At 38.1% G+C, this 14,152-nt stretch overlaps 1 protein-coding gene across 1 annotated transcript in view; it reads left to right on the top strand.

Moving 5' to 3' along the window:
* The window catches only part of LRRK1 (leucine rich repeat kinase 1), a 150,113-nt gene that overhangs the window by 81,239 nt on the left and 54,722 nt on the right, over positions 1–14,152 (top strand). The window contains exons 12-17 of the mRNA XM_044665409.1: positions 4,002–4,131; positions 4,948–5,060; positions 6,748–6,962; positions 9,257–9,421; positions 10,833–11,005; positions 12,837–12,957. Coding sequence (XP_044521344.1) covers positions 4,002–4,131; positions 4,948–5,060; positions 6,748–6,962; positions 9,257–9,421; positions 10,833–11,005; positions 12,837–12,957 — 917 coding nt within the window. The remainder of the gene's footprint in view (positions 1–4,001; positions 4,132–4,947; positions 5,061–6,747; positions 6,963–9,256; positions 9,422–10,832; positions 11,006–12,836; positions 12,958–14,152) is intronic.

Here is a 14,152-nt window from a genome sequence, read left to right as displayed (position 1 = left end):
GTTTCATCCTTGTTTTATTTGCACCTATATACACCACAGGATATAAAGTTGTTATGTTCTTATAAAGTTTTCTATAAATCTTGATTTTTGTAAATTGCATTCTGTTTCAAATACAGAAAGTTTGTCTTTTAAAAGGTCACCTTGCTACATCGCTTTTCTAAGAATGCTTTTATAATTATTTTATATTTATAACATAATTATAATAAAATGCTTTTATAAAATATGTAAAATATAATATGGTTATATTTTTAAAAAGTGACACTGACAAAAATTATTAGCTGAAGAATTCTTGGGTGGAGCTCTCCTGAGGAATGTGGAGCCCCACAGTTGGAAGGGAAAAGGAAGGCTAGTAGAATGGTATTCATGTTTCCTTCACGGAATTTTAAAACCTTGTCAGGTGAGGTCAGTATCCTGTTTGGGACAAAGTTTCACTCCCCTGCTCAGAGGGCCATTAGCTATACCCCAATGACTGTGTAGACTGAGAGAAAGCAAAAGGGCAATTAGCCTTAGGTATATTCCAAATGCCTCAACCAGGGCAACTGCAAACCAGACTGTAAGATGGATGGCATTTTTCCAGAAACCAGCTTTGAATGGATTTAGAGTTAAATGTAAGGGTCACACCAATAATCCATGACAGTAGCACCTGTTAAAAAACATAAGAGATTTTCATTAATCTTTACAGAAAAGCTCTTAATATGATGATTTTGTAGTTTGTGGACAGATGGTAGAAATATGAGTAAAAGACATGGGATTTGGTTGTCTTTTGAATGAACCATTTCTGTCTGTTACACTTTAACATTTTATGTAATAATTACTTTATTTGATGAGTTTTCCATTTGAACTTATCACATTCAGTGATATTTATAATCATTGTCTAGAGCTAAAATGATTATCTAGCCCAACTCTCTCATTTTACAATTGAGGAAACTGAGTCCTAAAGACATTAAATGACTTGTCTGAGATCATAAAAGTAGTACTCATCAAAACTGAGTTTTGAACCAAGGATCTTTGACTCTAGAGCCAGTGCTTTTTCCACTATAATATTCATTATCAGATGATATTGGAAGGGTACTCATAATTTTCAAGGTTCCAGAATAGTTTATGGTATGGTATTTGGGATGTTAAAGAAGTCAAGTTATGTAGTAATCTCATAGCCATTCTTGGGAGAAAACTTTTTTTGAATCATGGACCCCTTTGACAGTCAGTGGACTGCCTTTAGATCTTTCTCAGAAAAAAAAATTTAATATGATAATATAGGATTACAAAGTATTGAAATAGTTATTTTTTAAACTTTTAAACTTCATTGAACCCAGATTAAGATTCCAGGACTTACTTGGACCTACTCAATTTAAAGTCACAGAACTTAAATTGCTGGATATGCCACTATCTGTAGGACAAAAGCAAATCACTTAATCTTTGAGAGCCTCAGTTTTCACATCTGTGAAACGAAGGGCTTAAATTTGATGAATCTGGAGATCCCTTCTGATTCTAATGCTATGATCCTGAAAGTATCTAGAATAGTGTCACATAAAGTGGGTAAACAAATAAAATATTCTTGTTGGTAACCTTAAAGAAATTGTGGTTGTTATTACAATTGATTATAGAAAAAAAGAGATACAATATATTTGCTCCTACTTGTCCATTGTTCATGTGTTGAATCTACCCATTATTTTATAGTGTAAATATCTGTTTCAGCATGTGATAAGAATGAGGAGATAGGGTTATAATTCAGAAATGAGATTTATGCTACCTTTGCTCTTGGGAGCAGAAATATATCTTTCTTGCTAATAAACATTAGAGCCTCCCCCCAAAGGTCGATCATGAGAAGAAGAAAGAAGGGATGGATCTCTTTGTGAATAAATCATCCAAATACAAATAAGATCAGTAGGAAGGTTTGGGAAAATATCCTGGAAAATAAACTGAGTCTAACAGATATCAGTTTAAAGGGACAAGAAAAACATGGCCCAATTTCACTGGAATAATTATTTGGAGGATATGTAGACTGATGATTTCAAGTTACAACTGGTAACCAACAGGCCTCTGTATTTAAATTATTTTTTAAAAATTATTTTCAACTAGCAGTATGATCAGGTGAATAGAGGGCTGACTTTGGGGTCAAGAAAACCTTTGGCACCTATCAGTTTTGAAAGTAATTTAACCTCCTAGAGCCTCCCCAGACAACTCTTTAAAACTATAAGCAACTGATAATTGTCGATTTACATCAGTGGAAGGCATTTTCTCACGAAGATTCTCTATACCCATGAAATCACAGGACTGGACAAAAATTATTTTTATTACGTGTAGAAAAATTTAGACTTACCAGTTGTGGGAAGAAGACGACTATTGCCTAGAAAAACTACTGCTTCGGGTAGTTGTTATCCCAAACTATTTATCCCTGGATAAGGAATGATTTACCAAAGATAACTTGTGTGCAGATGGGTAATAAAATTCAGGGTAATTTTATGCACATACAAGTGGTCATATTTGTGCAGTGGACTCTTCCAAAAATAATTTTGGATGGCTGTTTTTACGGTAAAATTCAAGCCAGCAGAGTCATAAATAACTTATGAATAAATAATTACAGTTCATAAATACCTCGAGCTGTGTTCTACACAACAGACATTTTTTCTGTGTTGGGATAGAAGATGTATGATGGGTGTAGTTCATGTTTGCCATAGCAGCTTCTGACTGCATTAGTTGATTATTGAGTATTCTTTCCCTACTTATTCAATAGGTATTCAGCACTACAATGAAACTTCGAAATGGGAAAGTTAGGCTATGATATGTGAAGAAGAGGGCTGACTTTTTCTTGAAAGAAGAATCTAAAGGTTCTTTTCTAGAAAAAGTGAATTCATGCAGCTGACTAAAGAATTTCATCCCCTTTCATCTGTTGTTAAAAGCACTTACTGAGCCTTTCCTTTTGCAAAAGTAGCTTTAAAGGTAGCATTCTTTATTACTGAAGCAGGAGCTCCTTGGAAGAGTTTTATTCCTAATGCAACTTAACCTGAATTTCAAAGGAGTGAGTGAATTTTTTGGTATTCCTTTACCTTCTCTTATAGAACGTTCTCTGAGGCAAAGGTACCATGTTACTGCTGATAGGAAACTGTCTCTAAGGAGAAAAAGAGAATTGCTTCAACTTTATAAAAGAAAATGCTGGCTTATCTTGAAGGGCCATACCGAGAGGGATACAAGTAAGGGAATGACATAGCAGTCTGTTTATCATGGGCTCATTGAGCTGAAAGGAATCTCAAGAAGTCCTTTTTTTCCCCCCTACCTTGGGAGGATAAAGACAGATTGATTCAAAAGTCTTCAGAAATTCAAGCCTGTGATTCTCCTAATTCTGGGTGTACGAACTAAAGGCTGAAAGCTTTGAGATGTATTACATCCCGCCTGAAATAATCTAGTTAAATGACCATAGGACACTTTTATTTGATGGTGACTACATGGTGATCCCAATTGGTGATGTGATGTTCAGCACTGGAATATGTTGTTTGAAAGTCTCCTTCACCAAAACATATCCAGTCTGTGACTTAGTAATAAGTCTTGGGGTGACCTGATACACAAAGATATTAAGTGACTTTCCTAGCATCACTCAGCTGGTAAAAAATCAGAAGTGACTTTGGAATCCAATGCTTCTTGACTCTTAAGCCTGGCACTCTTCACTATGTCATACTGCCCTATAATTGATGGTACCACTGAAATATTAATTTTTTTAACCTATAGAGAACTCTTGCTAAGGGAAACTTCCTCTACCCATGGAGATTACCACCTGCTCTCCAATTCAGAGTCTCAGAATTGCCTACAACACAGAAATTAAGTGACTTGCCCAGGGTCACATAGTCACTAAGTGTCAGAGGCTAGATATGAACTCAAGGCTTCCTGATGCTGAGTCTTCTACCTCCTAGATATGAGCTAACTTTTCCTCTGATGTCTCCTTGGGGTAACATTTTGGCATGTAGTTTTAATTTTCATAATCATCTTAACTATTATCTATCTTTTAGGTTCCGGGCTGGAATTTCCAGCTTTTCTTAGTGAATCCTTAGAAGTTTTGTGCCTGAATGACAATCAAATTGACATGATCCCACAGTCTGTCTGCCTACTGAAAGGCTTATCAGAACTCTACTTAGGAAAGTAAGTACACTCAGAGAATAGGATCAATGACATTATTGCTGCCTGAATTAACAAACTTCCCCCACTTTGTGGTATCTTGTGATTGCAGAAACAAAAAATAGAAGCAGTTCTATCACCTGAAACAGTCATGAATTTTTAAAAATTAATTGGATTGTTTGAGAGGAATTTTGTTTTTTTTGGAAAAGATATTATTTTGTAAATTTTAGGCCTTTCTCCCCCATTTAAAGGTTTTATGAGGATTATTAGCCATCATATGAGTTTGCAACATTTCTCACACTCCAAAGTATACTTGGCACTTTAAAGTGACTGCATCTATATTTGGAGTGCAAAGAATTTTGCAAAATTTCTTTTAATGACTAAGAATAATCCTCAACACCTCCTTCAAATGGGGGAGAAAAGGCTAAAATGTAGAATCTTGTTATCCTTTCCTCCTTGAAGCCATAAAAAAGGAGCCAACATAATTTAAGTATGATTAATAAAAATAAAAAATTTGTTCACTGTTCATCATCTTCCAACTGTAATCTTTCATGGTAATAGAATTAGAAGAGAAGGAAACTTAGATGAACATAGTTCAGAGACCCAAAGTTCCTAAAGGAAAGAATTTCCATCTCTCTCTCTCACTGATTTTTCCAAAGGAAAAGACTTTAAAATAAGCAATGGAACACTAGAAGAACAGAACAAAGATTCAGTGCTTATGATGGGAACTGGAAACTTTAAATGGTAGTGAATTAAGACAGTCTTTACCCAGTGGTCACCTCAGCATTGATTATTTTGTGTGTGTGTGTGTGTTTGTTTTTTGTTTTTTGTTTTTTTCAGTAATCCAGGTCTCCGAGAGCTCCCTCCAGAACTTGGGCAGCTGGCTAATCTTTGGCAGCTAGATATAGAAGAACTGAATATCAGCAATGTTCCTGCAGAGATCCAGAAAGAAGGTAAGCCATTTACTGCCCATGTTTTGACTAGATTTCCTTGTTGGAAAAAAAAATGATTCCCCGACTTATAATGATTCAGTATATTCAGTACTCTGTTGGAGCTCTGATCTCATCAGCAGAAACGCTTCCTCCAGTTATGTTCTAAAATGGTGCTAGTTGCACATTTTGAAAAGAAAAGGGGCATTTGTAGTATACAGAATTGGGGTGATATAGTTTTTTCTAGCTTTGGCTGAGTTCCAAAAGCTGTTAGAGGTTTGGAATCTTGAGGAAAGGCAGTTGGCTGGATCTTCCGTGGAGGGAGGTTGTCAGTCAGCCGAGCTGCCTGGATTACCTAGCTTTAATATTGAAATTTCGCCTAGCTTTGATATATTTACTTAAGAAATTATTATTTTAGATAAACCCTTTATATCTTCCTTTCCTAATACCATCCCTGCCTTCCCTCCCTTACCTTATATGTCTGTGGAGTTAATAAGGAGAGTAATTATAGAGGAGTTAAATCTGTGAAGAGTTACCTAATTGACAGCATTAGTTATAGTTAGTCAGTCATCATTTATTCCCTTTAGATAGCAATAGCACTAAGTAAAGCTGAGTTTAAAGGCAGGTCCTTACTCAGACTCCATCTTTGCTTCCCTTCCCCCACCTGAGGTTCCTGAGACAACTGATAGGGCTTTCCTTTGATCCACCTTCCTAACAAACATCCTTCAAACAAAATAAACCCTTTTGTGTTTCAACAGCCCTATTAGTATAATTTGTCTGTTAGTTATCAAGAGGGAAGAAGAGGGAAAGAAACAACATACTCTGGGCTTAGAGGGAAGCTGGGCATCCATCTTGAAGGAAGGTGTTACTTCAAAACAGGTCCCTTCCTGTGAAATTAACTAAAGCCTGTTTGTTAATTTCAGTCTAGTCTATTTCCCTCAGCTTGTGTTTGAGTCTAAGTCCCAGTCTGTAAGCCTGCTGTGTTTGTCTGTTTAGTTTAACTTCTCTTCTCCCTAAAAGATCTCTGTTTCCCTTCTGTGTTATACTCCTGACTTCAGTCCTATTATACCCTGAATCTCCTTTAATCCCAGCCTACCTGTAACCGAGATTACCCACTTAGCAAGTCTCCAACATCCTCCTTTCAATTTCCCTTATCCCAAACACCTTTCCTCAAATTACCCACATTACAGTTCCCATCCATATCTATGCCTATCTGTTCTGTGCCCTTTATCTATGTCCTCCTCTGGGTCTACTAATAAAAATTTACCCATCATTCATGGGATAACTTCCTCAATTTCAGGTATTCAGTAGTTGAAAACAAACTCTACTTTGGTTACTTACAGAAATCATTTACAAAAATAAAATGATTTAAGAATTATTTCTTCTTGTTTGAAACTAAAATAATTTTTACCATAAATACAAACTGTATTATTCATAATTTTAAAAATGTTTTTCTTTTTGCTTGTAACTCATTGGAGACTCACTCATACAGGTCATCAGTGGCATTTCTTTGCTCCAACTCAACCTTAATTCCTTTTCTCAATGAGTATCATTTCTATGTTTGAATTCAGGGAAAATTTTGTGAATTTTTTCCTCCCCCCCCCCTTCTGCAGTAGAATTTGGAAGTTCTAATTGGATGTCTCTGATTATATTTATTTGTTAACTGTCTGTTATGCTGATTTCCCCCTTCTTATGATTTTTTCTTGTTTAGGCCCCAAAACTATATTAGCTTACTTGAGAGCTCAACTACGGAAAGCAGAAAAATGCAAGCTAATGAAAATGATTATCGTGGGTCCTCCAAGACAGGGCAAGTCAACTCTCTTAGAGATTTTACAGACTGGGAGACCTCCACAGATGATGCACAGTGATGCCACTATCAGGACCACCAAATGGGAGCTACAAAAACCACCTGGATCAAAAGCAAAGGTCAATAATGGTTAGAGTTAAAAGTTCATTTGGGTGGAAAGGAATTTCTCATTTGGTTCTCTTCTCCAACACAGCAGAGTTATCTTTAAATGTAGAGTTAGACATTGCTAAGGTGTCTCTCCCATAATATTCCTTTCATCATATACTTTTATCAAATGAAAATTGTTCTCAAAACAAATAACCTTCTTAATGTCCCTTCACTGTCTCTCACTCTAGGTGAAGCTGAAATTTAGGCAGTGAAATTGGCAAGTACCTGCCTGCATTATCATTTTTCTTTCTTTTTTTTTTAATAACATTTACCTTCTGTCTTAGTATCAATTCTATGACAGAAGAGTAGCCAGGGCTAGGCAATCAGGGTTTAGTAACTGGCCTAGGGTCACACAGCTAGAGAATGCCCGAGGTCAGATTTGAACCCAGGTCTAGAACTGGCACTCTCTCCACTATGCTACCTAGCTGACCCTGAATTATAATTTTTCTTAGGTTTCTCCTATAAAGCTAATCAAGAAGTAGTAACAACAACAATAATAATAATGGTAGCTAACATTTATATAGTGCTTACTATATGCCAGGTATTATGCTTAGTGCTTTACAATGATTATTTAATTTGATTTCCTACAGCAATCTAGAAGGTAAGGGCTGTTATTTCCCAATTTTACAATTGAGGAAACTGAGGCAAACAGACTAAAGTCACTTGCCCAGGGTCTTCTATAGCTAGTAAGTGCCGGAGGCCAGATCAAACTCATGTCATCCAGTCCCAGTGCTAACATACCAGAAATGAAAATAATTTCTTGATACCCTGTCCTGGGTATTGTCACCCTTTTGTACCCACAGGGCACTATATAGTAGCTTCTTGGTGGAAAATTTTGAGTGTCTTAATGTACAGATCTTGTTGGAATTTTCCAATAGTCATCCTCCCCAGAACATTCTCCAATGAATCATTCAATGGCAGAAAGAAGCCTTTCTTTATGCTGGGTCCTTTGCATAGAATCACTTCTGGAATTGAGGAAATCTAGTTCAAGCAATTAGGCATTTAAACTGGATTTAAGTTCTGACAAGGACACAGAGTCTAATCCTCCCAAGAACAGAGTTCTATCATTGAGGGTCAAAACAGTCAAAACATTTTTCCCCTGCTAATTAACACTGAGCCTGCCCCCCAGAGTAGCCAAGACATAAGCTTTAGCTAATTAGTATCAGAAAAGGACTTTGCAGTTTTCTGATGAAAGGAGTTGTTTTTTGCCCTAATGTAACCACATTTTGGATTCAGTCATTAACAATTACTTAATGCCATTATTATTCCCTTAACTGTGATTAAGATTTATTGGTCTTGAGGGCCCATTACTGGGTTACTCTCATTTAGAGTTTTCCCTGCCCTTTTCTGTCACCAAAATGAAGCCTCCTCCCGTTTAATTAGAGGAAAAATCATGAATGCTTGAATAAACTGAACAGCTTGTTTCTTATAAAGCTGTGCTTGGCATGGCATTGACCTTTGGAACAGGATGGCCTCTTCGTTGATTATATAAAGGTAGAGACTCAAACTGTGTCTCTGAGATGGGCTGGGGAGGATTGTAAGAAACAATCCCTTTCTCTAATCAGGGGCCAGATATGTGTATTTGGCCGATGAAACCCAAGCTGGACCCTCTCAATACAATTCAGTTTTCACATGTGGAAGCCCCAGTTGCCTATTGTCCTTCCAGGCAAATCCATCATGCCATGTCAGCAAAGGTTTGAGGAATCCCCAGTAGGTGGTGTTCACTGGCCTACAAGTCTGAAAACCAGAGGCTCCTCGGAGCTTGCTTCCCTGCGAAGTTAAACCTTGATGACTGAAGGCTAAAAAGGGATCTCAGCCATGGGATTTCCTCCAGCTAAATTTCTCAGAACCATTTTTAGTGGAGAACCATATTGAATAATTCTCTCAAATCTGCCCCAGACCAAGATCAATATAAACTCCCACTGTCCCACCGAGGAAGCCAGTGTTGTACATGGCAGAGACCCTCCATCCTTGGGACGATTAGATTATTGCTGGAATCCGCTGGAAGCCCACCAGCAGACATCCCAGCTTTCCCATCACCAGGATGAGTGTTTGGGCCCTTTTCCCACCCACTGATGACTGATTTCCAAGAGGAACAAAGGGAACATTGAAACTTTTTAAATGTCTTTTTTTTTCCCCCTCAAGCACCCAAGTCTTGGGTAATAAGTTCATCATGATCTTGTTGCAATTTACTGAAACAGTTTTTCAGTGCATAAAATTTAGAGTTTATAAAAATGGTTTTTTGTTATTGTTGTTGTTCAAGTAGGTTGATTCTGTGGAGTTCAATGTTTGGGATATCGGTGGCCCAGCCAGCATGTCCACAGTCAATCAGTGTTTCTTCACAGACAAAGCCTTGTATGTGGTTGTTTGGAACTTAGCGCTAGGGGAAGAGGCGGTTGCAAATCTTCAATTCTGGCTGTTGAATATTGAGGTAAGAAGTTACTACCATGTTCTTTCTTAGGAATTCAAGAATAAAAGATGAGACTGTGCTGTTTCTCTTAAGCCTATGTTTGTTTACTCCAAAGACAGTTTAAATTTGAGATGGCCTGGATAGAAAGCCTCAGAAATATAACAATTAAGTTCTACCATTATTCATTTCTGTAGTCTTCAAGTATCCATTGGAAATAAAGCATTTATTGATCCCCTACAATGTGCCAGGCTCTGTATTAACTACTTTACAAATATTATCACATGAGAACATTATATAGTTACAGATTTAATGTTTAAAAAATAACTTGTGAATGTTTAAATTGTAAAATTAAAAATTAATATCCAAATACTCCAAGTATTATATTTAATAAGATTTATTAATTAAAAAAAAAAGCTAGAGTAAATAAGGAGCTAACCCAGCTGCAGTCATGAGAGGAGAGAGAGAGAGAGAGCAGGCTTACAACAAACTTATAAACATTACATAAGGGCACAACTGTGAGGACAAAGGGAAATGGATGCTGGGAGAGAAAGTCCAAGGGTACAAGATTTCTAAATACACATGATTTTATAATTAACACAACCTCCAGAGAATGGACTGAGAAATGGAAACTTGAAAGGTATAATTGATATATTTTGCTGGATGTTGCCTTTTGGTGTGGGGAGAGGAGGAAGAGGCCAAATAAATAAATAAATAGATAGATAGATAAATTTTGATGAGAGAGAAAAATCCGAAAAGGTCCCAAATATGAGAACCAGGTCTGGGCAAAGCAGCATCGAGATAGAGAGAATGTCTAGGGTCATACAGTAAACAATAATTAGGAGCTCCATTACAACTCTAAAAACAAAGACACTCCCTCCCTGTTATGCAGAGGTGAGGAACTATGGAAGTGGAATATTACATATACTGTCAGACGAGATTGATTTTCCTGACTGCCATTTATTTCCCCCTTTAATGATTGTTTTATGGAATAGGGTCAGGATAGGGTAAAGGGATGAAAGATAATATAATGGAATGAAAGGTAAAATAAAGACAGTTTATCAATAAGAAAAAAATTTAAAGTAAAAACAAAGTAAGAGAATAGGCACAGAGCTGCCTTGCTATAAAAAGTTTTCTAAGGGCAAGATGTTTTCTGCCCCTTATACTTTAGCTGTAATTGGCTGAACACTCTTGAACATCCCTTTCTGCTAATAAGCTTCTAAAAGAGATGTTTTAAACCAGAGGTTGTCACAATTGAGAATTTATAAACAAGTCACAGATCCTAAGAATTATGGGAACTCCCAAGGAATTTAGCTCTTTATTTCCTCCAGGCTCTTCATTTAACATCTCTTAAAGTTTTTGGTTTCGGGTTGTTTTTTTTTTTAACATCTGAGGACATAAAAGGTGACGTACACACTTGATTTTTCCCTTGCAGGCAAAGGCCCCAAACTCAGTAGTGCTGGTGGTGGGAACACACCTGGACTTAATTGAGACTAAATTTCGTGTTGAAAGGATTGCTACACTGAGAGCATACGTGCTGGCACTTTGTCGATCTCCCTCAGGTTCAAGAGCCACTGGTTTCCCAGATATCACCTTTAAACACTTACAGTGAGTGTCCCCAGTCTTGTTCAGTGTCCATCTCTCCTGGCCCTGGGTTGTAAGTGCAAGCAGGTACTCCCTCACTGGCCATCTCCCAGGTGCGAATCTTATTCGTTGGCCCTACTCTTCATCCAACAATTCACTTGGGGCTCTGCCTAGCTTTTTGTCCTTTTTCTGTGTGCTAACTCTATCTTCCCACAGGACTTTGTAGATTAGGAATTCTTAGCCTTTTTTTGTGTCTTGGAGCCCTTTGGCAGCCTGGCAAATACTATCCCCTTTGCAGAATAAATTTTTAAAAGACGTTAAGAAAAGGACACCAAAGGTTACTGAAAATAAAGATGTCTTTTTCTTCCCATCCAAGTTCACAGACCCCCTGAAATCAATTCACAGACCCCGGGTTAAGAACCCATTTTTAAGGGTAGAGAATCCAGCTATCCAAAGTCTCTGCCCTCAGGGAGGGAGGGAGGGAAAGATTGCAGAGGGCCAGAGTTTGCCCTGCCATAGGTGGAGAGGGCTACGTTCTATGAATTTGTCAGCAGGGCCAGTCGCTGTGCAAGATCCATGGATGGTCAGGATAATGATACACAGTCACCATGATCCTCCTCGAGCTTTCAGGAACCCCACTTCACTGAATGGAAACCCAAGACAGCCACTGCATTGTGAACAATTGCCCTGTCTTGTTAGGGAATCTTTGTGGAGTAACACAAAAAGTCCCTTATCGCTGCTGATACCTGAGGCTCTTTCCACTGCCCACTGATTAAAGCAGGTTTGACCCTAGGCTGCTGATGCAAATCAGACTTCTTAAAATTTCTCTTCCCACCACCCTCTGCTTTCCCCCCTCCCCACACTTTTTTTTTTCCTGAATGGAAAAGGATTTAGTGAGAATGAATCTTTGTGGTACAGAAGTTGTACAGCCCTATTTCAGTGAAACAAATCATTAAAATTGTATTGTGCAGAAAAGGCATTTGGGTGGGTATGCCCGATTTGGAGCAAGCAGGTTCTTCCTGAATGTCTGGGATTACTTTTTTTTTTTCTTTTCCCACATGGAAACATTTCTTGACTTGTAAAGGCTATAAGTTTTTCTTGGAGTCAAAGAGAACAAAAGTCCATTTCATCTAAACCCCTGAGTCACATGAGAAGAGTCAGAGAAACAGGATTAGTGCCTTTTTAAAAATCAAGTCACTTCTCCCCCCCACCCTTACAAAAAAAAAGAAAAGAAAAGAAAAAACCCTAAACTAAAAATCAGTTAAACATTAAGGTAAACAAAGGCTTATTGGCAAGCAGATCCCTTTCTTTGAGTTTGGATTCCTTTTTGCAATAATATCAGGAGGTGACAGCCTCCTTTTGGTGAGGAGGATGACTTGGGCCCCCTTCAGGAAATCCCAGGCCCCTGTCTCCTAGGATAAAATAGATTCTGTGTTGGCCAGAGAAGTCCTGGCAGCCGCTTCCACCTCTCCCTAATGACGATCCCTGCTTAGACCGTACCACATTCTTGGCACGCTCCCTGATTCCCTGCTGTAGATTTTCCTACTATGGAATTGAGTTCCATTTTCTTGCAGTACACGTTGACGGGATAGAGAATATGGACTCTGGTTTTGATGGGTCATCTGTCCCTCCTCCCCACCCCGACACCGGCCACCTCCCACCTCCTTCTCTCTTTCCCTCCCCTCCTCCCCCACCTTCTCTTCCCACATAGGGAAAAGTTCCTTCAAGGTCAAGTAATCTAGACTATCCAGTGCCTGGTTAAGGAACAAAGGAATGGAAATAGTAATGCAGTGAGGAGTTTAGGCTTACTTATGAGTAAATGTTACTCCTTTTTTCTTCCCTTTTCCATTTGCAGTGAACTCTCTTGTAAAAGTCTGGAAGGCCAAGAAGGGCTCCGCCAGCTGATTTTTCACGTTACGTGTAACATGAAGGATACTGGCAGCACGATTGGCTCTCAGAAACTTGCAGGGAGACTGGTGTGTATATTCCTCATCTCGTAAAAAATATCTTGTCCTGCCTGCTTCCCATTGTTTGCAGATTTAAACATTTAGATTTTTCTTGGCTAGAAAGTAATGTGTAGCGTGTTGCTTAGCTTATATCTCTATTAGTTCCTTGGGGAATTGGAGAAGGGAAGAGGGAAAATTTACTGATCTCATGGAATTTTTTTCCTTTTTTTTTCAAAGCAATTACATGTAATAAATTTCCACATAAGTTTTCCTAAGTTATATGATTTAACTTATCTCCCTCTCTCCCTTCCCTTCCCTTTCCTGGTGCTGGCACGGGATTTGATCTGGGTTATACACATATTTATCATTCAAGACATTTCCATATTGTTCATTTTTGTAAGTGAGTAATCTTATAAAACCCAAACCCCCAAACATAAACCCAAATAAGCAAGTGAAAAATTGTTTGCTTTCATCTGCATTCCCACTCCAACAGTGCTTTCTCTGGAGGTGGGTAGCATTTTTTGTCCCAAGTCCCTCAGAATGACACTGGATCCTTGTCAAATAGAGCTTTTATAAAGTCATAGATGTTAGAACTGGGAAGGATGGCAAGACTTCATCGACTACAGCTCCCTCCCTTCAGGTTGGGAACGTTATCATTTTTATCACCACCACCACCAACCCGTCTGATAAATGAGGCAATCTGTTCTGTAGTCTATGGAGAAATGCTCCTTTTATTTGGGGCTTGTTAAGTTTACAATGGAAAAAAATTAAATGGGCAGAAATAGTTGCATGTTGAATTTGTTATATATCTGAAAAAGAAAAGCAGAGTCTACATGGTAGAGAGTCCTGGTTTCATTTATAGTTCTGGCCTTCTGTTCTGCAGTATATGTGGAAATGCTCATTTTGTTTACTGTCTGCTAACTTCAGAATTAAAAAAATAAATAAAACTGATAGAATAATCAAGCAATCAACATTTATTGTTGTACTTCAGTTGTGTCTGACTCTTTGAGAGCCCATTTGGAGTGTCCTTGGCAAAGACACGAGAGTGGTTTATCATTTCCTTCTCCAACTCATTTTACAGATGAGGAAACTAAGGTAAACAGGATGAAGTGACTTGCCCAGGGTCACACAGCTAGTAAAAATGTCTGTGAACAAATTGACTCCATGCCCGGCGCTCTATTCACTGCATTGCCTCGCTGTCCTCAACATTTATTAAGTGCCTAAT

The sequence above is a fragment of the Gracilinanus agilis genome, chromosome 2 (assembly GCF_016433145.1).
Source record: "Gracilinanus agilis isolate LMUSP501 chromosome 2, AgileGrace, whole genome shotgun sequence".
Classification (NCBI taxonomy): domain Eukaryota; kingdom Metazoa; phylum Chordata; class Mammalia; order Didelphimorphia; family Didelphidae; genus Gracilinanus; species Gracilinanus agilis.
The sequence above is the reverse complement of the archived record's forward strand: the minus strand, read 5'-3'. Positions and strand labels throughout refer to the sequence as shown.